This window comes from Oryza glaberrima, chromosome 9 (genome assembly GCF_000147395.1).
Source record: "Oryza glaberrima chromosome 9, OglaRS2, whole genome shotgun sequence".
Classification (NCBI taxonomy): Eukaryota; Viridiplantae; Streptophyta; class Magnoliopsida; order Poales; family Poaceae; genus Oryza; species Oryza glaberrima.
The window spans coordinates 17,071,952-17,095,537 of NC_068334.1; the positions used below are offsets into that span (position 1 = coordinate 17,071,952).

Below are 23,586 nucleotides of genomic sequence, written 5' to 3' on the forward strand. Positions count from 1 at the left end.
TCCGGTTCCGAAGATGCCGCCATGGCTGCTAGCATTTGATTCGTTGATGATAAGTGCTCTGCGTGTGTCTGAGAGAAATCATCGTTGATTGAATCGCTTAATTTGGTGCATGCTTGGATTTGGGGATTTCTTTCTTATTTTTCTTTCCCTTTTTTTCCCATTTTTTCCCCATGGATTTCAGTTGTCTTCTATGATTTGTGTCTTCAATTAGCATCTACACTAATCATCTCAATTTCTCAAGCCCAACCGTATTGGCTCTAACATCAGTATTAGCAGTAATAATCTCAAGCCCAACATTAGTTTTTCCTCTTAGACAGGAGTGGCAAACCAAACAAGGAAAGCATCAGGCGGCCTGAGCAGGCAAGCTTCATGAGCATCTCGGATGCCTCTCAGGCATACAAATTTCTCAGGCTTGGTGCTAAGGGTAGCAACTAAATAGACCCTAAGTCTTGCCTCCCTCAACTCATGCCCATGCTTGAATCGTATCTCTCAATCGTAAAACCCGGTATAATCCATCCCCTAACCCTAAAACAGTTACAAATCGATCTCTCGGGTGCTTCGGAAGCGTTTTTTTTCACGTGGCATTTTTATTCCATTGACTGGCTGAGTCAGCTTGTGGGACCCACCAGTCAGTGACAAGGATAAAAATAAAAAAGTGAGGCCCACCATCAACCACACCGATCAAAGCGTGCCACCTACATCCTCGAGAGCGTCTCCCTCGTCGCCCTATTCCTCTTACTCTTCTCCATGGCCATCAAGACAGACCTCACCTTGCTTCGCCGCTCCACTGCCCATGCCCTCACCATCACCGACTACCTCGCCCTGCTCGTCGTCACACTCCTCGTCGACCTACGTGGCCCCTCCCTCATCACCAAACTTATCGTCCGCCTCTCCCTCTCCTCCTTCCTCGTCATTGTCGACGCGCTCACCAAGCTCGACCTCCTCAACTCCGAGCTTGGCTTCTCCCTCAACACCTCGCTCATCACCGACGTCACCTCCTGGTTCCTCCACGCCTACTTCATTGTCGCCTTCCTCATCACGGAGGCCAAGGTGCTTACCTCCTTCGCTACCTTCGTCCTCTCCGTCGCCTTCGTCGCACAGCCCGCTGGCCGCCGGCCGCAACATATTGCGCAAGCACATCCCGGCATGTCTCCCTCGAGGGCGGTCGCACAAATCCTGCCATGTCGCTGGTCGTCCATGTGAGCTGCTATGCAGATGAAGGTGCAGAACAAGGGAGGCTCGAACGACCGCCACGCTGGCATCGGCCTCACGGCGCTTCCGCCCGTCCACAGCCGTCCCCGATGAGCCTCCCAAGTCGTCGGGACTAGGCTCGCGATGCGAGCTGTGGTGGCTAGGATTTGAGGAGGGTGGAAGCGGTGGAGGCGGTACGGGTGAGGACGGGCGCTGTGAGGCAGGCGACCAAGAGAGGGACATGAGATGAACGGCGGGCGATGGCCGGTGGGCGGAGGGTGGGGTGGCAATCGGCGAGCTGGTCAGCTGGAGGAGAAAGAGAAGGGATTAGATAAGAAAAGGAGAAGTGTCGCTGATAGAGGGCTCCACCGTTTTTCATTTTTATCCTTGTCACTAACATGTGGGTCTCACAAGCTAACTTAACACATCGACGGGTTAAAAATACCACGTGGGATAAAACCACCTCCGAAACAGTTCAGAGAGTCGATTTGTAACGGTTTTAGGAGTTAAGGGACGGGTTATACCCGGTTTTACAGTTGAGAGATACGATTCAAGCTTGTGCATGAGTTGAGAGAGGCATAATAGACCAATTCCGCCCACGAAAACCACTGCAATCCGCGTCGGCGACTGGCGCTGCACACGGCACGCGCGCGACCTGCCAATCCGCACCGGGTGCCCCGCTCGCACGTCGACTCACCCCCGTCTGCTCACCGCAGCCACACGCCACCGCAAAACCGGACTCGTACGCACGCACGCACGCACGCCGCGCACCCTTACCACCACCACGCCTGAGAAGTGAGAACCGTTGAATCAGAAGCGCGCACCGGCCAGAAAAAGAAAACGGCGTCCGCACGCGACGTTCGCAGCCGGAGCTTATTGCCGGGCGACAAGAAGACGACGAGCAGCTAGCGAACCAAAGCCGCCACTGTGAACTTTTCATCGTACCAATGCATGCACACCATGCGTCCATGCGACCATGCCTCTCACCTCATGTCAAACCTACGCGAGACAGAGCACTGCAGCAGCAGCAGCAGCGCCCGTGCGGCACAGTCAAAGATGCGAGGCGCCAGGGACAGCCAGATCCAGACGCTCTGGGACTGAAGAAATTAGTAGCAGAGCACTCAACTACCAACTGAAAATCTGAAAGACAACAAACTGAAACCATGATCGAGATAGTAGCAACGACAACAAACTGTCACGCCCCATCACCAGACACTGCCAGGTGGGGCCACGGGTCTGACCATGACCACGAACACACTCACCATCTCGATCGCCGCGGTAATACTAGTGCTAAGCTAGACTAGTACTAATCCCGGACCGCTTGGCACCAGCACTCGCTTGAATCAATGCCCGATCTCTCTCTCACGCGCCAATTGTTAATTCCATCACCACGATGCAGCTGTGTGACAGATCTTTGACCGGGGAAGCAAACAAATGGTTAGGGCCCTAAATTACTAGTTACTAGGGGCAAAGAATCTTGACTGTTAAGCAACGTGGCCCCCCTGCTTAGGTACCTGCAAAAATAAACCCTCCTCCCACATTATCTTTGGTAATTAATCAAGACCACTCACCCATCACTTCATCATTCACCACTCACTCACCAATCTCACCGTTACCACTTGGCAGATCAGATCACACTCCTCCAGATGCTGTAATTAACTCCGTAGTGCGCAAGTAATCACTGTGTCAGTGCTACTAACTGAAAAAATATGTAGTGCAAACCACATATATAGTGGAAACTTGAAAACTACCGTTGGATCGAGAAATGGACGTTCGAGATTCGTCCACGTCACCATGAGTTAAATTTTAACTCCCAATGAAATTTTATCTCATGAGTGAATCTGCGAGTTAAATTTTAACTCATGGTAACGTGGACGAAACTCTGACGTCGTTTCTCGGTCCAACGGTAGTTTCAAGTTTCCACTGCATATATGGTTTGCACTACATATTTTTCCCTACTAATTGGTACCCCTAGCTAAGCACAACAATGGCAGCTTGGTCTCTGAAGGAATCCTAGACCCTAGCTAGTGATCTCCCTGCAAGAACCAAGGGGAGTATTATAGGGAGCTGGATCTCACACACGAGAATGCGAGACGGTTTTGTACTAGTTTACCGTCTCCAATGCACGCAGGGTTCGTCGATCTGAAGACATCTCAGATGCGTGGATCCACGCATCCGATGGCGATCGCCTCCGTTGCATCTCATCGTCGAGCGCGCGGCGGCGCGAATGGAGAGCAGAGAGAACAATGCAAAAAATCATCACTTCTCGGGGCTTTCCATTCTTGCGTGCATTCCGTCGCGGCAGAAGCCTCAATGGGAGTGATCCTTGTCTGAACCCCGATGGCCGGTGGTGAGTGTCCCGGAGATCGATCGGTTTCGATCGTTTTTTCGCCTCAGAATTTGATAAATTTGATATCCTTCCATGTGACAAGCAAGAGCGAGTTCAAGATTTCGACTCGTAGCTAGGACCACTGCGTGTGTGCATCGGTGTGCGTGCGCGCTAGAGAGAGAGAGAGAAGGTGAGAAAAAAGGATTAAGAAAAACGGAAAGCACGTACACGGCCGGGGACAGTTTGGTATTCTAGAGGGCGTTGTCAGATGGCAATTTGAATATGCAGTAGCTCTCTTTGACTAACACATCTCTGTTGATCTGAAGCTCTGAAGCCTTATAAAACCCCTTCACTTGCCATCTAAACCTCTCCTTTGATCCTGTGCTGGTTCAGAGTTTGGCAACTGGCTTGGCTTGCAGGGTTTGTGTCCGTGTGGCAACATGAGGTGCGCAGGTGTTCTTCTTCTGCTACTCCTGCTCTCCCTGTCTGCTCTGTCTGCTTCAGCTTCTGAAGCCAACGAGGTTAGTACTACTACTGACCACTACAATTCTGCCAACTAGTTGTAGTAACTTTGCAAGTGAAACTCAGGTTATTTTTCTGCTTCTTGTATAAAAATGCAGGAAAGGTTATTGCGAGAAAATGCGACGCCGATAACGGGTCGGAAATGGTTGAGAGGAAGGAAGGCAATGGCAGCTGCAGGTCGGATGGGACATGGTGGTGTGGTGGTGGTGGAAGGCAAGGGAGGAGGAGAGGAGAAGAACAAGAAGAACACAGGTGCAAACACTGCCCATGTCCATGGAAATGGAAGCGAGAGAGCCGTAGATGTTGCCGTTGTCGGCAAGAGTGGCGGCAAGCACGGGTTTGCCGGCCTCGTGCCGTTCAGCTCCGATTACCGCACTCCGAGAACTCATCCACCAAGGAATAACTGAGAGAAAAAGAAAAGGCAAAGACTTTAGACTTCTTCTTGGTTGTTGCCACTGATTGATTTACTAGGGACTAATTTGAACCAGATAGTGTGTTCTTTGTGCTTTTCTTGTAGGCTCTTAATCTCTGATACCTCCCAAAAATTTTAGCACCCAGACTTGATCCTGTCATTAGCATTGCATTAGCGAAGCGTAGTTAGTTCAGTTATACTGCTTTTCTGACAGAATTAAATCACCTCTTAATGAGGGGCTGAAATGTGTCATTTCTGTTGTTCCAGGAGCAGCAAATCAAGAAGCAGATGCATCTGCTAAAGCTGTAAATCATGAGGTATGTGCATTCACCTGTGTGCAAGCTTGCACGAGTATCAGCTTCTACAGTTTGCTGATGTATGTTCTTGTTTGCATTTCAGGAGAAGCAGAGCAAGGGGGGAGCTTCAGCAGCAGCAACAACTCATGTCATGTTTCAGGAGCCAAGTAAGCATGACGATACTGCCGCCGCGGTGTCCAGGATGATGAGCATGGACTACAAGACGCAGGATGCTCGTCATCATCGACCGATCAACAACGATGCTCCGTTGGACCATGAGCTCGTCGAGAAGCCCTAGACACATTTTTGACTTAGCTAGCTAGATATCTACTAGCTATATATTGGAACATGAGATCGAGATGCTGACTCCTCTACCTTCATAGATACATGTATTTCTTCTCTGCTTTTTTTTTGTCAGATACATATGGTAGTCATTAGTTAGCTGATAGCTAGCTAGGTAAGGTAGGTACCCATTCTGACCCCAAGCAATATGTAGCATTATAGCCCATTCCTGGCCACTACGGTTGAGGAGATGGGCAGTTTTGGTGTGTGTGATATGTGCTCGGAGATTGGTGTGGGGAACATCTGTAATCTTTCAGCAACATTTCTGAAGTTGCAGAATTGTTTGGAACTGATAAAGATTATGATTAAGTTGACACACGTAAAATGAGAAAGCTATTAGCACAAGATCGATTAAGTTTTAATTATTAGAAACTTGACAAATTGATATATTTGGTATTTTAAAACAACTTCTACATATTAAATTTTCACACAGAACACACCGTTTAATAGTTTGAAAAGCACATGCTAACGGAAACCGAGGTAAATCTATATCTTAATAAGAAAAGAATAGGACAAGATGGTAACTGTCAGATAAGGTTTTCCTTACCAAAGGTACCAGTGAGGAGGGGTTATCGCACCCAGTTTGGTAAGTCCCGTAACCACAATAACCATGGTGAAAAGTTAAAAACAGTATTTTTTTTATTTAAATTTCTTTTGAACTTTGTGGGGTTATTAAGCCCTTACTGTTACGACCACCTGGTGGTAACCGGGGCCAAAGGGCCACTCTGCTGTTAAATGGACGGCGGCCCTTGTACTTCATGCTGTAGCATCATGTGAAGTGCAGCAGTATGTTCTTCAGGTCGTTCAGTTTGCAGTGATGGGGGAGGGACAAGGAAGATTCACAGTTCCTTGAGTTGTTGGGCAATTTCAGACTTCGTTTGGCCCATGGCATTCGTCCGAAGTTCCAAACCAGCCCATCTAAAAAGAGTCTCGGGCTATTTTTCACTATTTTTGACTATAGTGACTATCTCTCACCAAGGATAACCTTGCTAAGAGAAATTGGAAAGGCAGCAAGACATGTTGTTTCTGCCACAAGGATGAAACTATCTGTCGCATCCTGATTTTCGTTTTAGGATTTATAAATTATTTAATACATTATTATTAAAATTTATATTAAATGTTCATTAATTTACAAGTGAAGTTAAATGTGGGAAATAAAATTTCTTAAATATAAAGCATGGATGGATTTAATTTTTATTAAATTCTTCATGGTTAATTATACTCTATGGAATTTTCTTGGATTTTTCGGATCTCAATTCCTAATTTTAATCATACAAACAACATTTCAGTAATTATCCACATATTAAATTAATCATTAAATGGTCTGATTATCATCTTGTTAAGTACTTTGAGTGTCCAAATATTTTCAGGATTTTTCTTGAAATTATTTGAGCATTAGAAGTATTTTTAACAATTCAAAGATCATTTCAGTGATTAATTTAATTGGAAAAGTAATAAAAATCATCTTCCTAGTCTTGGGCCCTTTTCAGCCCATTCCCTCCTTCTTCAGCCCAGCCGATCCAGCAGCTCCTCTTCCTGTCTCTGTCAAGTCTTCTTTGTGTCCCTCCTTTAATCAGTCCTTGGAAGAATAAGCCCAGCCAAAAGTCTGCTTTGCCTCCCTATCGCTACAGTACCATCTTCAACCTCCAGGCAGAGCCGAGCCAGCTGTCCCGTGCACAGTTGCCGTCGATTTCCCCTCCAAATCCGGTCTCCTCTCTCGTGTTATTTCAAAATTAGTTGAGGGGAAATATTCCTCTATATCTCCTCTACTTTTCCCCCAAGAATCGAACTTTATCCCGAAGAAATCAACGCGGAATCGAACTCGGTTCGTGTTTATCTCTCCACCTAACCCTCAGATTTTCCGGCTCAAATCCTTTCGTTTGGAGTCCGATCTCCCTCACCCATGCCTATATAAAGGATCCCCTAGCCGCCCTCTTCCGTTTGCGTCAAGTCCAAGCCGCAGCCGTCGCCCGTAGCGCCGCCACCGCGTAGCCCTAGTCGTCGCCATCGTTGTCGTCGCTTCAGCTGCGCCGCGCCGCTGCTGTGGTCGTCGCCGCCACCTTACGTCGCCACCGTTGGGTTCGTGAGGAGGAGGAGCACCCCGTCCGCCCTTTTGCAGCCGCCGAAGACCGCCGGAGCGCCGCCGTCGACGTTGAGCCGAACCGTGCCGCCTTGGGACCTCATCGCCGGCCGTCGTTTATCGTTGTCCGTCGTTTTTCTTTGCACCGGTGAGCTCGCGTCGTCGTCCTCTTTGTGTTGGTGTCTTCAGATAACCCAACCGAGCTCTCTATCGCCGGCGGAGTTGTGGTCTAGTGCCATCGCTGCGATGATGTCATCGCGACATCATAAATCTTTTTTTAGTTTTTCTGTATTAGATGAAATCTGATTAAACTTCGGAAATTCATAATTAAATCATCATAACTCGGATTTGAGTCATTCAAGTTGCTAAATTCACTTAAAATCATGATCTACATGTTTGTTTACTTTTTATGTACTGTTTATTTGGTTTTTATTAGTTTTTTTCTTCGTTTTGCGTGTTAGCTCGTCGTTTCCGTTGTTGCGAAGGTTCGTGAGTGCGTCGAAACTGGTTCAAAAGACTATTTGAAGACCGACTATTGTAAGGCAAGTCACACAGATCTTAAACACAATCCTTTGAGCATGTTGATCCTATATTTAAATTCTCTATTTATTTCAACTGTGCATTTATTTTCGAATGTCACCGGATGGTGTGAACCTATTCCTTTGTTATGGCCAATTTGCATTGATTACTCTATTCCTTGATACCTTGGGTAACAAATTGATTAGTTTGAACCTTATATATTGGTTTGGTTCAGCTAAAAGCTGTATATATTGACTGGTGCTATATGGAGTATGGGCTCCAAGATTCAAATTGAGTATATACCCAATTTGAATGAGTATGAAATTTTTTTAAATGTTTAGATATGAACATTAACTTCTTTACTAACAAGTTCAAACAAGTTTGAACTGAGTTTAAACTTTTTTTTTGTTAGATTTTGGTTCTAAGTATATAACATCCAAACATATAATTCGTTAGGTATGTAATAATGAATTGTGAAATAAAGTTGAGTTTGAGTTGTTTTGTTGTTAGGAATTTGTATGAATCAAATTCATATACCTAGGTATATACTCACAATTTGAAAATTTTTAAAAATTTGAGAGAATTTATGTGTTTTATACCTTGGAGCCCGGGCACCATGGAGTCCCATATGTGTATATATATAAATAATTGCTTAGCCATGCTTAGAAACATTAGCTCATTAATAGGATGAATCATACTACATTATTATTTATGATTATATTCAATGGTAGCTCACTATGGTTAATCGTGTTTTGATAATTAATTGATAATTAAAACTTGACAATGGTGGGTTGTGAGCATATGGTTTTGAAGGTCGTGCTCATGACAATTAAGGACCGGTTCGCGAGCTACTGTTGTGAGACATTAACTGTACCAACCACAAGCCAGCGTGGGCAACGGCTTTACCTTTTGTATAGCATGATTCATTGCAGGGTGCCAGACTGAGAAGCGGCGAGAAGTCCGTGGGGGTCGCTGGGGAGTCCATGCCTCTGGTTATATTTATAGAGGGGTGATTATGATCCAGGAATGGTGCACTGTGGTGAGTTGTGTTGTGCAGAGGGTATTGTCATAGCCTCTATTCGGGTACTTTCCAGTATCGCGACGCATGGTAGACATGATGTTGAGGCTGTGTCTTGTGGGTACAGTGGTACACCTCTGGCCAAAGTAAAACTATTTGAATAGCCGTGCCCGCGGTTATGGGCGGGTTGAGCAATGTTTTTCGTGATTAGTCTCATACCTCTCACAAAAATTATTGATGCTATAACTGGTAATAATTTGCTTAGCTTCTGGTTTGGAGTTAGATCTGTACAACCGGGTATGGTTGTTCAGGATGGTTGGGCCTGAGCAGTATGGGTGTGCTGTTCATTGTTGATTAAAATTGATGATTAATTACTCTACTGTTTTACTTCTCTTAAATGTTTGCTAAATGCTGCTTTTGCAAATGAGCCTATATTATGCCATCCTTTGGTATCCTTGTACACTTGCATATTTGCTGTGTGGCTTGTTGAGTATGTCATATGCTCACCTTGCAATAATCAATCAACCTCCTTTGAAGAGAAAGGATCCAGAAAGAGAAGACGTTTGGCTTATACCCCAGTTGAGCTGCCTGTGGGAGTGGAGCTGAATCCATCGCTAGACCGTTAATCCGTTGCTGTTTTTCTTTTCTTTTGTAAGTATGCAACGTTATTATTATGATGGATTTGTATATTAAATTGTTAGTTTTTGTACCTCGGCTGATTACTGGACGAGGATTTTATGCACAAATTAGTTCGGAAATTACTAGTGAATTTCCGGGCGTGACACTATCCAACATTCATTTGGCTTCTAATCTGAAACCTCCTCGCAATGTTGGTCATATGTTTGGGAGTTGGCTATCATGTGTCCCCGAAGAAATGAGGAATTTACTTTTGATGGGTGCAACAGCTCTGTGTTGGTCCATTTGGCTAAGCAAGAATGGAGTAATCAAGATGGTGTCTTCTCCTTCGCAGGTTATCACCTTAGTTACCCGGTGGCTACGTATCTGGGCTATCCTCCACCAACCAGGACCGCGGGATACTATTACGGTGGTATCTCGACAGTTGGACCAGGTGGTACAGGAGTTTTTTACCCAGGAGCATGGGTGGCGGTCTAGTCTACGGATTAATAGCTACTAAGATATACGGTGGTATCTCAACAATTGCAGTTGGACCAGGTGGAACAGGAGTTTTTTTACCCAGGAACATGGGTGGCGGTCTAGTTTACGGATTGATAGCCACTAAGATATACTCCCTCCATTCCAAATTGATCTACATATTTCATATGTAGATTAAGACCAAGAAAAGCTAATAACTCTCTCATACTATATTTACTCTAGCAACAAACTTAATGCATGCACCATCCCCACTATTTCCTAGCCAATAGCAAATCAAGATATTGCATTATGAATGAACACAGATGTGTAGATCATTTAGTAATAACCTAAAAAAACTATATGTAGATCAATTTGTAATGGAGGGAGTATGTTTCTGTCAAACTTTTGTACTTTGGAGATGTTCTAGTTGTTTCTTTCCTTTTTTGGCTGTGTGTATTTTATGCAGAGGCCGGGGGTGACTTAGTTTAATTATATCATTTTTGATGTAATTAATTGAGTCTAAATAAAGTTTCCATTATCTCAAAAGGGAGTACTATCTTCTATTTTAGATTGAGAGAACTGAGAACATGATAATTCTGTGTGACTCTGTTCAAGTTTTCTTCTAGCAGCACTTCTTCCCTATGTCGAGCGACTTCGGCACAGTGGGGGCCAGCCAAGTGTAAGCTGTTTTTATGGCTGGCACTGGCACGGTTTTTGGATGCAACGCATGGATGGACAACCACTCGTTGTGTCATTTTTGTGCATAGGAGGAGACGGTAAACCACATCCTGATCGAGCGCGTCTTTGCTCATAAAGTTTGGCTTTACGTGCTAACCTTTGGCAGAGGCGACCTTTCGTCGGACCGACATGCCCTGCTTCACGAGTGGTGACACTGGCACCTTTCGAGGGGTCGACTGGGCAAGTAGCTCAAATGAGGTTTTGATACTCCCATCGTTCTCGTCTCTTGGCATCTTCGCGTCATCGACGATATTCTCTCTCAAATACCGTAGATAGTGTTTGGTTGTAAGGATAGTTGTAAGGATGGAATGTGATTGAATAACATGGGACGAACCTACTTTTTGAGATGTTTGATATAAGGGTGAGTGGGATAGGTTGGTCCCTGGAGAGGAATATTCCTCTCAGATCCAGGACCAATCCATCCGGCAAAATCTCGCGGATGAGCTCGTCCCACCTGGAACGAGCTCACGGCGTGAGGCGCGCCGCTTCACCCCGTTCACTCGCTCACACTGTCCCCTTTCACTCGCATCGTCGCACTCCGCTCGTGCTCCTCCGCCCACTGTGAGTGATGACGATGGCGGGCTCGAGCGGCAGCAGGCAGCTCGGATGACGGATTCGGTGATGGGGAGGACGGCAGCGGCGAATCCGGAGGCGGGGAGGGCTGCGACGGTGGATCCCGAGGAGAGGAGGGCTGCGGCAGCGGATCCGGAGGCGAGGAGGGCTACGGCGACGACGGGCGAGGGTGAGTGCTTCGACGGTGGCGGCGGCAGGAGGCTTGGCAATGGCGGATTCGGTGGTGCGGCGACGACGACGACGAGTGAGTGTGAGTGCTCCGGCTGCGGCAGCGTTGATGACGATGGTCGTTGACGGTGGTTGCAAACGACGTCCATCCCATCTCTCCCTTGCCCCTTTAACCAAACAAAAAATTTGGATAGTCCCATCCTACAAACCAAACATGTGAATGGAATCATCTCAACCCCAAAATCAATGATGGTTTCATTCCATCCCACCTAGTCCCGAAAACAAACTCATGCTTAAGTGATCGATTGGATTAACAAGGAGGGGCAATAGTGGATGGAAGCGAACGCTAGCCCATTAGACGTTTTGTTAACTGTCTAGTTCTTTTTTTACATCCCGGTCCATTTAGAATGAGGTATGTGTGGCCCATATGAGCCGTGTGCGCATGTGTAGTACCACCTTGCTATTTCAACAAGGGTGAAACCAACTTATAAGGCCTTGTCCTTCCAATCATGCCACTCTCAGATTAACCCTTTTACACAAAGCGATGACGAAAGTGTAAATGGGGTGGCATGTGTAAGTGGGCCCGATCATCGGATGGGCTGGCTACGCGGTTCTAGAGGGAGGGTTGTTACATTATTGCTGCTAGTCTTTTCCTGTTGTCCGAAACAGTTATTTTTGTTCTGTTCTCCATGTATTCCTCGGCGACCATCTAGTTCTTGTTCTCCATGTATTCCTCGGCAACCACCTAGGCAAGTCATATTCCCTCCCATCCAAAAAAAAGGTGAGGGAGTAGATGTTCTCTTTTTCCTTCTAATATACTTTTGTGCAACTCTTTTGTACGTCCGAAAAAAAACAATCTCAGTTCAAGCTTCCACGGGACTGTTGTCCGTTGAATTGAAACTCAAGCAAGCATAGCAGCTCTCACCAACAGGAAACATATATAGCAGCTCTCACATGCCAGTTGCGTGCCTCCTGTTACCGGGAGTTCCAAGAAGAAAAAAGAGAAAAAGCCTCTCCCTTCCCTTGCCGTAGCAGCTGCCCATCCAAACAAACAATCAAGCAGAGCCAATGGCAGCCGTGGCGAACCCGACCACGCGCGCTTTCCACTCCTCGCCCATGCCGCCGCCGAGATCACTACGCCACCAAACGCGCCGCGTGGGCGACGACGGCGACGCGTAGCCAATAATACACCGCGCGCGACATGACGAATTGACGATGACGAGACGGCCGCGGCCAGGACGCCCCCGCGCGCGTTGGCGCCTACGGCGAGGCGACACAGCGGGAGGAGGGCGAGACACCTGTTGCTGTTATGGACGTCGACTTCTGAGCTCGAGAGCATCATATTCCTCTGAATATTTTCAGTTTTTTTTTTCCTTTTTACCTACGAGATGAGTTCAGGCCCTGTTTACATGCCACGCAAAAATTTTACGTCTATCATATCGAACGTTTGAACATCTACATAAAATATTAAATATAGGCTAAAACATAACTAATTGTACATATTACGACTAATTTACAAGATGAATTTTTTAGCCTAATTGCTTCATGATTTGATAATGTGGTGCTACAGTAAACATTTGCTAATGACATGTTAATTAGGCTTAATAAATTCATCTCGTGGTTTACTGACGGAATCTGTAATTATTTTTTATTAATACCCGAACATCCCATGTGATACTCTACATAATATCCGATGTGATACGCCAAAATTTTACGGCCGTGAATCTAAACAACCCCTCGGTTTCGCCATGGAAAGCAACCTCCACTTATGATGAGCTGTGAGGGTGTAAGATGAGATGGACGTGCTACCTAACCTGACTCACACTCCTGACAAGGGAAGGAAGGAAGAAAGGGCATAAAAAAGGTCACTTATGCTGTGGATAACACAGCAGGGGTGACGGCTCCCTTGAATGTCTACAGGACATATGCTGACGATATCAGAAACAGTCCCAGGCGATCTCTCCAAGAGCATACGTCAATCCCGGCAGAAAACAACGATGTTGGAGACCAGAAAATCGGTGCTTTCGTAGGTAGATATCACAAGGATATCATTTAGTAGTAACACAAGATTTCTGCAGGAGAGGCATGAGAGACCCACACTGATGGTGATATCAGCCAAACATGCAAGCAGAGTAAGGAATTGCTTATTGACATTTTTTTTCTGATGCAAGTTCTGGATAGTTCATCCACAAGAGCACCGATGAGGATCACTACAGATTACAGATACAAACTGGTTTTATATATATATATATATATATATATATATATATATATCTGTGTGTGTGTGGGCGCGCGCGCGCGCATATCTGCAGTAATAATATCCAGGTGCATATTATGGTAAACGTCTCCAAAATGGTACAGTGGCAGCGCCGGTACACCGGCAAGGCCAGCACACTCACCACTACCAGGTCAAGCCCGGTATCGAGAGGTACTCATTCATTTCATATATGTACAGATGAAAGAACAACCCAACACATATGTCAAAGCTATTCACAAACACGACACAAACCCTCCTGCAAGCTCATATATGTCAAGGACGGACGGTCTTATTCCCGAACCACCTCTATATCTTCTCCGAGAACAGACACCTACAAGCGTACAGAGCTTCTGCTAGCTGCCTTCGACGGACAAAGCTGCTGCTGCTGAACACCTGATGGGTTCCATCTACATTACCTTGGTATAAAGCTGCTGCTTCTTCTTCTTCTAGTTTCAAAACTGGAAAGAAGTGCCCAGCCTCTGCAACGGACGAGGGCCATCAGCAGCGGCGTGCTTCCGGGCTCGGAAGGCGCTCGGGAGCAGCTCCTGGAACTTGTCGAGGAATGCGCTCCACTCATCAGAGCCCATGTCGGACAGCTTCACAAAACTGGCGCTGGGAGGGAGAAGCTCATTGGCACTCCTGCTACCAGACTGATGCTCACTACCTTTGCCACTATAGTTAGTTTTAGCAGTCACCTTGTTCTTGGGAACACCTTTGTGGTAGGCTCTAGCTTTCCCAATGAAACCGAGCCCCTTAAATGATGCTGATAACTTTGAGACTGAAGGAATATGCTTCGAAAACGGATTTTTCAAGTTGCCAGCATCATCTTTGAACATATCTTCATCATCATCCTCTTCATCGCCATCATCATCCTCTTCCTCTTCACCATCTTCCTCATCACACTCATCTAACTTTGACAGTGGATTTCTGTGACTAGCATTCATGAGCCCGAACTTGCTGAAAGATGGTAATTCAGATGCATCTGAACCATCTTCGCTGTCGATAGAGAACTGGGTGAAGCCATCATTGTCATCTTCAACTCCGGCTTCTGGAAGAAATAGCTCTCTTTTCTTGACCCACTTCCTTGCCTCCATGCAAAGAAGCTCAAGCTCACTTGGCTCCTCTTCTTTCCCAGTGAATTGCCTACTCATCATCTCTCCTATCTCTGATAAGCAGAGGCCAAATGCTGCAGCTTCTTTGAGAAATATTGTTGATAGCACCAGCACCCTCAGACATGCTCCACGGATAAAGGGCAGCTCCAAGCGAAGCATTTCAGCATCTTTTACAGGATCCAGATTTGCAATGTATTCGAGTTCCTCCTCAGTGAAAGGAATGGATGCCTGTGGCCAGTGAATCCATTCAAAGTAAGGGTCTTCTAGACTTTCTGGAAGACAGAGACCATGGTCAATAGGAATGAGTTCAGTCTGCACTCCAAAATTGTCAGGCCCAGGTCCAAGCTTCCTAACCAGAAGATTTCCTGCGTGCCTGTCCGTGTTGAATATTCTGATGTCAAGTATGCCAATCCTGTGCACTGCAGATACAGGGAAGCTTGATGTCCCATGGTCACTAGCATCATAATCATGAGCAATAAATTGCTGCAATGATGCAAGCTTGCTCACAGCCTGCAATTTGTTGTGGAAGACTTTACTTTTGCAGCCGACAGTATCATTCACATTGAACACAGAGTGCGTGATCTTGACCAGCATTGTGGGTGGGACATTTGCAAAGTTATCATGGTCAAGAAGGTAAGCAGCAACCTCTCGGAGCCCAGTCTCACCGACCGGTACTGATCTTTTGAGGCCTGGCAGTCCAAGGGTCTTCCCCACAAAACCTTTAGGATTATTTGGAGCGAATGGTTCTTCATCTGTTGGCTTGACAATTGCAACACGTTCCCCATAAATGTTCTTGAAGTAGTATGCGCCACCCATGCCACTATTAACAGGTACCGGGTCAACACCATTCCTTATGGCTTCCACAACATCCTTAGCAAGCTGCTTCATCCGAGAAGAGGGGCTCAAACATCCAAGGATTTCAATGGGTTCGCTGTGATCTTGCTCCTGCACATCATGAGCAGTAGGAGAGAGGCAAGGAGTTGAGCTGCTCCGGTGCATTTGATTCTTTCTGAGGAGCAGTGGTGAGTCATTGCGAATACTGCTGAGATCATTATTCAGAACCAGATCACCAAAGGTCAGTGAGCTCTCCTCTGTGGGTACCTTGAGGGCTACCTGGAGCTTCTTTTTCACAGTGTGTGCATTTTCTCCCCTCTCCAGTTCAATGCCCAGGACATAACCATTTTCAGTTTGGACAAAGACTCTTTTCCAACTACATGATCTCCCCTCAGTTCTGCTGCTTGCAGGATATTCACTGCTGAAGCTCCGATCCAGTACTGCAACGGCCATCTGTGTCTGAACAGGACAATCCAAGTCCCTGGACATAGAGTGGCTGAAAGAAGCTACCTTTATCTTCTTGCCCTCCTCCTCTCGTCTACTCCACCAAGGAAGCAAACAAACAGGCAGCAAGAGGAAGAAAGGCAGAATCTTCCAACTGATCACTGCTGAGCAATGGAGAATAGATTATAGAGCAAGGCGTCTCCACCAACTCCGCGTCAACTGGAAGCACTTTATCGCATAATTGAGCAGCAAATATCCTGAGAACGAAGAATTGAACCATGAAACCTAAAATATTTATAAAAAAAAAACGGTAGCTTTTCAACATTCACAGGTTTAAGTAAGTTTAGGGCAAAGCTAGGAAGTATGTAAGACAACCATCCATGGTACAAAAGCAATTCAAGGGAAAATATATGGATATTTGACACAATAAATTGTCTACAGTGCTGCCTTAATCGAGCCTCAACTTGTTTCAACAAACAAATGTCTTTAGATCATCTGTACCGCTGCAAGCGTCAATCTAGTTTCCGAAATTTTGTAACTATAGTTCCGTAACACCGAGCACATCTTGCCAAGTTGGTTTACTTCTGGTTTTCATACTTCTCAGAGTCAGAGGTACACAACTACACAAGCCTTTTGTCGACAGCTATGGGAGTCATCAAAGCCGGTAAGAGAAATAGCTTGTACTACCATAGTTTTGTCCATCATGTATGACAGCAAGCTCCGGTCTGAACCCCGGACAGACAATATCATCAGATGATGGTAAAATTTTAAAATATACGGCAGAAATCATGTGGAAAACACCCCGCCAATAACATACAGAAGGCCAACATAGAACAAACGAAACTCTTAGCAGTTCTAATTACTCCGTAAGTTAGATCGAGACTAGTTTTCTCCCCCCCCCCCCCCCCCCCCCCGGGGGGGTTCTGATGAAAGCCGGTCATAAGAATCAGTCAACCACACGGTTGAAACATGGTGATTTTCGAATGGTAAGTCTATAAAGCATAGTGTAGTCATCTAAAATAATCTCGATCACTACAAGTGCAGCAGATAGATTTAAATCCCATACAATACAACCATGAGTGAACCAGAATATAGATTAAAGGAAATGATCTCTGGAAAAGCTACACAGCTCCATTTAACAAATACCCCCAGCACACAGCAAATCGATTTCCCGTACACAGAATCAAAAACAAAATCACTCAAAATTCGATCCTAGAAATTCTCCACTTCTCTGCTACATCAACTTGTTCGCACTGCATGTAAAACGACAAAATACGAACTCACAAAAACAACTCCAAAAAAAACTCTCACGAACTGGCTGAGTCCTAAAACTCGGCGCAAAAAATCGATACATGAATAAAACGAGAGTTGCATCAAAATTTAGAGAGGGAGTGAACCGCACATGAATCTAACATATTCCGAAGTGATTAGACGAGAACCAGATCACACACATTTCGATCGACCAAAACCAAAAAAAAGTCACTGGGAAATCACGAAACTACACACGATCCCCAAACATTCGCAAATCCTGCACCGTTCACCGGCGAAATCCTCAGACAACGGCTTGAGGAACTGCGATCACACGCTAAACCGAAAACGAGAACACAACAAGCCGAAATCTCCCGCAGGGAACTCACATCCATCAAAGCACAACACCGTGAGACTCATCCGAACAAAAAAAAAATCCCGATATCTCCATCCCGCTGCCCGCTAGCCCCGCACAACACCGTGGTTGGCATGACATCCATCGTCCCAGGCAGCACACAAGCCGAGTGGAGGAGGAGGAGGGCAGGAGTCGCAGGCAGGCAGAACTCACCGGCGGGACGGATCTGGGCGCTCGCGGGCGGGGAAATGGCCGGAGCGCCGCCTCGTCCACCTCCGGCAGCGGGGATCCGGCGGGGGCGCGCGTCGCCGGCGCAGATCCGACGGCCGGCCGGTGCGCCGTACGCCTCTCCCGCCGCGGTGGCGCGTCCTTTTTTCTTCTCTTTTTTTTTCGTTTTTTTTTCCTTTTCTCCCTTGGCCTCTGCGCGCTTAACTCGAAGAGGCCCCAGGTGACGGGTTAATCTAAACCGTGGTTAAGGCGATCCCCCTTGGCGCCATCTTATAGCCTTGCAATTTTGCGATAGGACCCTTCGAAATTTTACTATTTTGACGGAAAGGTCCTTTGCCTCCTGGGATCGCGACAAAAAGAGCGCCACTTGCGTTGCACGTCGCTACAACGTTGCTTATGTTGCAAAAACAAAACCGCAGGGTCGTGCACGGCCAAGAAAAATGAGAGGTAAGCTTCTTTGGATTGATCAAGGTGTGATGTTAAATCTTTGGGAGATAGTTCGAAGAATTGGATTTTTTTTTCTTGTGGAATGGATGTGTTGAATTGTATCAGTGCTATATTACTTCACTTTTGTAGGTTGAAATCTATTACTACGTTCATCTCAAAATATAACAAGTTTTAAATTGATAAGACATATTATAATACTACAAATCTAAATAGAGTCTATATTATGATTTATCTCGTCCACTTAAATGTTGATATATTTTTAGATGAAGGGATTAGCACTTTAGTGAAACCACTAATTTTTATTAAAAAAATCAATTATCATTTAAAGTTTGTGAATAATAAGGCATATATTTTAAGACTAATACTTGGATATATAGCACTGACGCTCTTTATTTGTTGTATGTGATGTGATTTCTTATCATTCCTTCAAATTTATCGAGGACATTCCTTAAAACCAACACAGATGAATTTAAACTATGCAATTAATTTTTTTTCCAAATTTCTCCATATTGTTTTGCTAGTCATACATACACCTCGAACTAAAACACGGGGTGATCAAATTTTGGATATATTTTATGAATTATCGTGGTTGCTCGTTTTAAGTTTTAGTTTTGTCTATTTAGTCTACAGTTTTGCAAACCATTTGTCGATTATGGGAATTGGCAATGATAAAATGGGATAGCACATACGAACTAAAAGTTGATGGATGATAAAGACAAGGATTTAGATAGATTCAGATTCTCTCGATGAGAGAGAATACCCTACTACTGTTTAGAGATTGTATACATAGAGGAAAACGTAAACGGGCACGCATAAGTTTCCTAATCTACCACATAGCAGTACTCAATCAAGACTATAGGCCCTGTCATAGAACACAAGACAATATTGCAACCAAGTACTACTCTATTACATAATGGCAAATTTTGCTACAGGACATCGCAATTGTGTGTATTTAGCTCAGGGACACCGCGAAAGTGAACATTTGGGGGAAAACATCCCATAATTGTGGATATTTGCCCACGGACACCGCGCCGTCTCCTCTCCACTTGACGTGTTGACGTGGCAAACGGGAGGCTGTTTTTTGGCCCGGTCGGACACAAATACCCCTCGGCCTTATCTCCTCATATCCACTCGCGTATACCGCCGCCGTCGCGCGGCGCCACCCCCTCACCCATGGCGAGCTCACCGGAGACAACTGTACCACCGGAGAGCACACACATGGGTTCACCTCCGCCATCCCATTCCCCTTCTCCTCCTCCTCCTCTCCAAGGAGACCACTCCCTACCAACCGACGCTCCACCGGAGCCATCCCCGCAGCCCCACCACGCCACCCCGATCTCGCCGCCGTCTCCAGGTCAGGCCACCAAGGAGCGACCCAGGGTGGAAGAACCACAACCTCCGATCGATGGGACCCCCGGTGCGGCGGGCCCGCCAGCGCAGCCTTCGTTCTTCCCCTCACTAGAGCTGGGTACCTCGGCGGCACCAGCTGCACCCGCGGCGACGAGGCAGCCCGGCTCCCCTTCGTCCCATCCTCCCGTCGAGCCGTCGGTCGAGTTCTACCCAGGGTCGGCGGCGTCATCCCCTTCTTCCTCCTCGTACGAAACCGCGCAGGATGACTGGCCGGCGCCGCCGCCGCGCGCCCACTCCCCCACCACTAGTCTCCTCGCCGGATTCATCCTACACCGAGTCTTTCCCTGCGCGTGATCGCTTCGGCGAGGAGGAGGGCTCGCACGCCGCACCCAAGCCACCGCCGCTGACACCATCGGAGATAAGGCCGAGGGGTATTTGCGTCCGACTGGGCCAAAAAACAGCCTCTCGTCTGCCACGTCAGCACGTCAAGTGGAGAGGAGACTGCGCGATGTCCGTGGACAAATATCCACGATTATGGGATGTCTTCCCCCAAATGTTCACTTTCGTGGTGTCCCTGAGCTAAATACACACAATTGCGATGTCCTGTAGCAAAATTTGCCTTACATAATACATGGATCCGTCTCACCTCCTATCTCTAGTCGGATATGTAGGTCGTGTGTGTACCAAATACCCATGTTATCCACACCATTAATATTTTTAATCCACCCTTCTAGCCTATGTTTAAATAGGATATTTAATATAATTATTGTTGTTCCAACCCTTTGATATAAATTGTAAAGGTTAATACTGTTGTCACCTTTTTTTTTCATTCTTTTTTGTCTTTCACCATAGAAATAAAGTATTGAAGAGGAAAATATGCTAACCAAAAATACTGAAAAACCTATTGCATTATGTTGGAGTAATTTATTTATTGGACTACTGACATAAGCAATTGGTTCCCATTAAATAGAGAAGAACGCAATTGGTTCCCATTAAGTAGAGAAGAACATTACCCTAAAAAAAGTACAAGAACATGTCCAAAAGTTATCGTCAAACAAAATTGATGCAAGTTCTTTTTTAAAGAATACTAGATATTTTTATAATATTAATAAATAGAATAGATGAACAAAGTCATGAATGATAGCTAAAAGTATTAGAAAGGTACAAAGTACCTTACCCCCAGTATACAACTACTCCCTCCATTGGGCTGTTCGGCTGCCATTCTTGCGGCAGCGCTCTGCAGCGCTTGGTTGTGCGGCTACAACTGGTCAACAGTGTTGCTTGCTGCTGCGAAAAATGGCAGCCGAACAGACCCATTTCAAAATATAAGACACAACCGTCCTTAACTCAAATATTAAGAAATAATTATTATCATTTCCTAATTTAGATCACTCTAATAAATACAATGCATGTATCCAATGGAGTTAGAGATCTTGAGAGTGAAGGATTTAAAAGTAATAATTCAATGGAAAAGAGGTCCTAGTCTTATACTACCTCCATTTCAAATATAGCAATTTTTATCTATAAATCTGGACACACAGTTGTCCAGATTTACTGTAAGAGAGAGTACACGAGAACCTCTCGTTGTTCCTTATACTATGAAATGGAATTGAGAGAGTACACCATAACCTCTCGTTAAACTACAAGACACCCAGCATACAACTACAAGCCCACGAACCATGGACGCGGCATGAAATTAAAGCGAAGCTAATCCTTAATTATCACAGATGTGGACACATGTCAAGTCCAACCACAGTCTCCTCACTCCTAAATCCTAATAAAGTGATGCACAAATTGTACTACTACTAATTTGAAACAAGAGAAGAACATCGTATAGTCCTTGTCCACGAAAAGGAATTCTTGGGCGTCCTTGTATGCAAAAGCGATCCTGAATTCCCGATACTTTCCTGGGCCGCGAGCAATGGAAAAAAAAAAAGAAAAGAAAGCGTCTCCCAATTACTTTCTCTGACAGAAAACGAAAAGAGAAAACGATTGCAAAATTAATTAATTCATAAATTATATTAACTGGGGGGATCTGCTGCTTCGCGTCGGGATCGGAGCCCGGAAGCCTCTAGAACCGCGCGTGGTGGGGCCCCACCTGGCAGCGTCCTCCCCGCCCCGCCATTGGGCCACGTGGCGTCACTCGAGTGGCCGGTGACCACACCGCGCGTGGGGCCCACGTGGAAGCGGGCGTGGGTGGCGCCGGCCGCTCACCCCGCGGTGCGCGGTGAGAATGAGATGCCGCCGCGCGCGTCCCCCGCGCGAAGCTGCCGGCGATGGGGGCGGCAGCGAGGAAATCCGGCCTGCTGGTTCACGCAAGGAAGGACGGTGAGGTAGGACCGTGCTTTGATTGGGGTGAGTCTCCGTCCCTGGGCACTCACAGTCACAGACGCACAGTGATCGAGTGATACTCCGGCACGTGCCTGACTAGGCTTGCTGTGAATGTCGCTGTGGATTTCGTACATGTCAGGACTATAATTTACATTTCCTAACATGGAAAATATCTACCAGTAAAAATCGGATCTAAGAGTTATATAAATTTGTGAAAAAAAAGGTTAAGATGAGTATATAGGCATGAAATACATTGGCCCCAAATACATTCATATCCTCAAGTCCAAACTCAATTTCATTTGAGATAAACAAAAATTTAAGTGAACTGTATCATGTTACTATTTACCTAAAACTTATTTTTTAACTCCCAAATGAAATTTAGTTTTAACTTGAAATTTGATGAGAATATATTTTATGGCTACGCCTATCTCTATTAATTTTTTTATGAATTTAATGAACTTTTAGGTCTGGTTTTCACGGGTTATCACTTATTTACTTATTTAATGATTTTTACAGGACATGTCCCCTTCTTAATATTATTTTAAAGTGCTTATTCGTGGACATAGAGCTTATTTGGATTAGGCCAAGTTTTGCTATGCTAACATTTTAGCAACTTTCAAAATATCACATGGATATTTATTTCAATACAAATCTTTGCCATATGATTGAGAGGAGATGAAAGAAGAGGATTGAGAATATATGCAAAACAAAGTGATTCATTACACGTAATTAATTAAATTTTAATTATTTTAAATTTAAAGAAGGGATTGATATGATTTTTTAAATGAACTTTCCTATAAAAATTTCTTGTAAAAAAGACATTGTTTATTAGTTCGTGAAGCGGGCACACGGAGAACGAGTGATTTTTTCTTCCAATCCTCTGCTGCCGAACACTGAAATAATTGGTCCAATCAAACTAACCCTTATAAAACCTCTTTGTGATGATTCTTTAAAAAAAAAAAAACTCATTCACGGTAAAAGATTTTAAAGCTGAACTATTATGGTAAAAGGCACTCCCCTCGTTTACTCTTCAGTTATAAGTCGTAGCCAAAATTCTTGGCTTAGAGTTAGTTTTGAGGGTTTTTTTTAATTTAGTTTTTAAGTACTTGCTTTTAAATTACAACGAAGACACATATATAAGTTTTATTTACAAATTATATTTTTAATTATTTTTATTTATAAAATATTTATTGATTGATGATGATCCATTATGGTTTATAATCCACCTAAGCAAAATGACGACGGCTTATAATCTTTCCCACAGCTGCGATACGATGTGATGCAAAACTGCTTAAGCACATTAGTACATCCTAGTAGCATTCAGCAGCCACACAGGTTGGTCCCCTGTACTTATGTAAACTTTGTCGTCTCTCGCGTTCAAGAGTCTGATATAAATCAAAGATGTCGACGTAAGCTACGTACACGTACATACAGCACTCATCAATTTGACCAACTGTATGCACGCACCCTTGAATCGCTCTAGCTGACCGAGTAATCTGATCAGGCCTGCACCTACTCAATTGGTCCATTCTACGTCAATGCAGATGTAAAACTACAATGACATCCACATAATTGACTTGACTATTGCCGTCCTGAATTCCTGATCAGTTGCTCTCGATCGGCTTGTACATTTCAACCTCCTGATGTATGGACGCTTGCAGTATGCATAGTACTCCCTCCGTCTAAAAAAAAACCTAAAC

At 45.2% G+C, this 23,586-nt stretch overlaps 1 protein-coding gene, 1 long non-coding RNA gene and 1 pseudogene across 3 annotated transcripts; 2 read left to right on the forward strand and 1 right to left on the reverse strand.

The window, feature by feature from the left end:
• The first annotated feature begins 3,910 nt into the window (after window positions 1–3,910).
• On the forward strand, window positions 3,911–5,401 carry LOC127785354 (uncharacterized; annotated as a pseudogene).
• Window positions 5,402–6,712: 1,311 nt separating this feature from the next.
• LOC127784030 (uncharacterized) lies at window positions 6,713–10,876 on the forward strand. The gene is made up of 3 exons (XR_008019430.1): window positions 6,713–7,320; window positions 7,634–9,360; window positions 9,680–10,876. It is a non-coding gene; the product is annotated as an uncharacterized LOC127784030 (long non-coding RNA).
• A 2,711-nt stretch (window positions 10,877–13,587) lies between these two features.
• LOC127784409 (phosphatidylinositol 4-kinase gamma 5-like) lies at window positions 13,588–17,986 on the reverse strand. 2 transcript variants are annotated; one of them, XM_052311700.1, is made up of 2 exons: window positions 17,744–17,986; window positions 13,588–16,184 (listed from the first exon to the last, which is right to left on the reverse strand). In XM_052311700.1, exon 2 carries the CDS (start codon window positions 15,970–15,972, stop codon window positions 13,990–13,992), a length of 1,983 nt encoding a protein of 660 aa, XP_052167660.1. In that variant the 5' UTR covers window positions 15,973–16,184; window positions 17,744–17,986; the 3' UTR covers window positions 13,588–13,989. The 2 variants fall into 2 exon arrangements, with proteins under 2 accessions (XP_052167660.1, XP_052167661.1); XM_052311701.1 differs by having other exon boundaries at window positions 13,588–16,212.
• Between the last annotated feature and the right edge of the window lie 5,600 nt (window positions 17,987–23,586).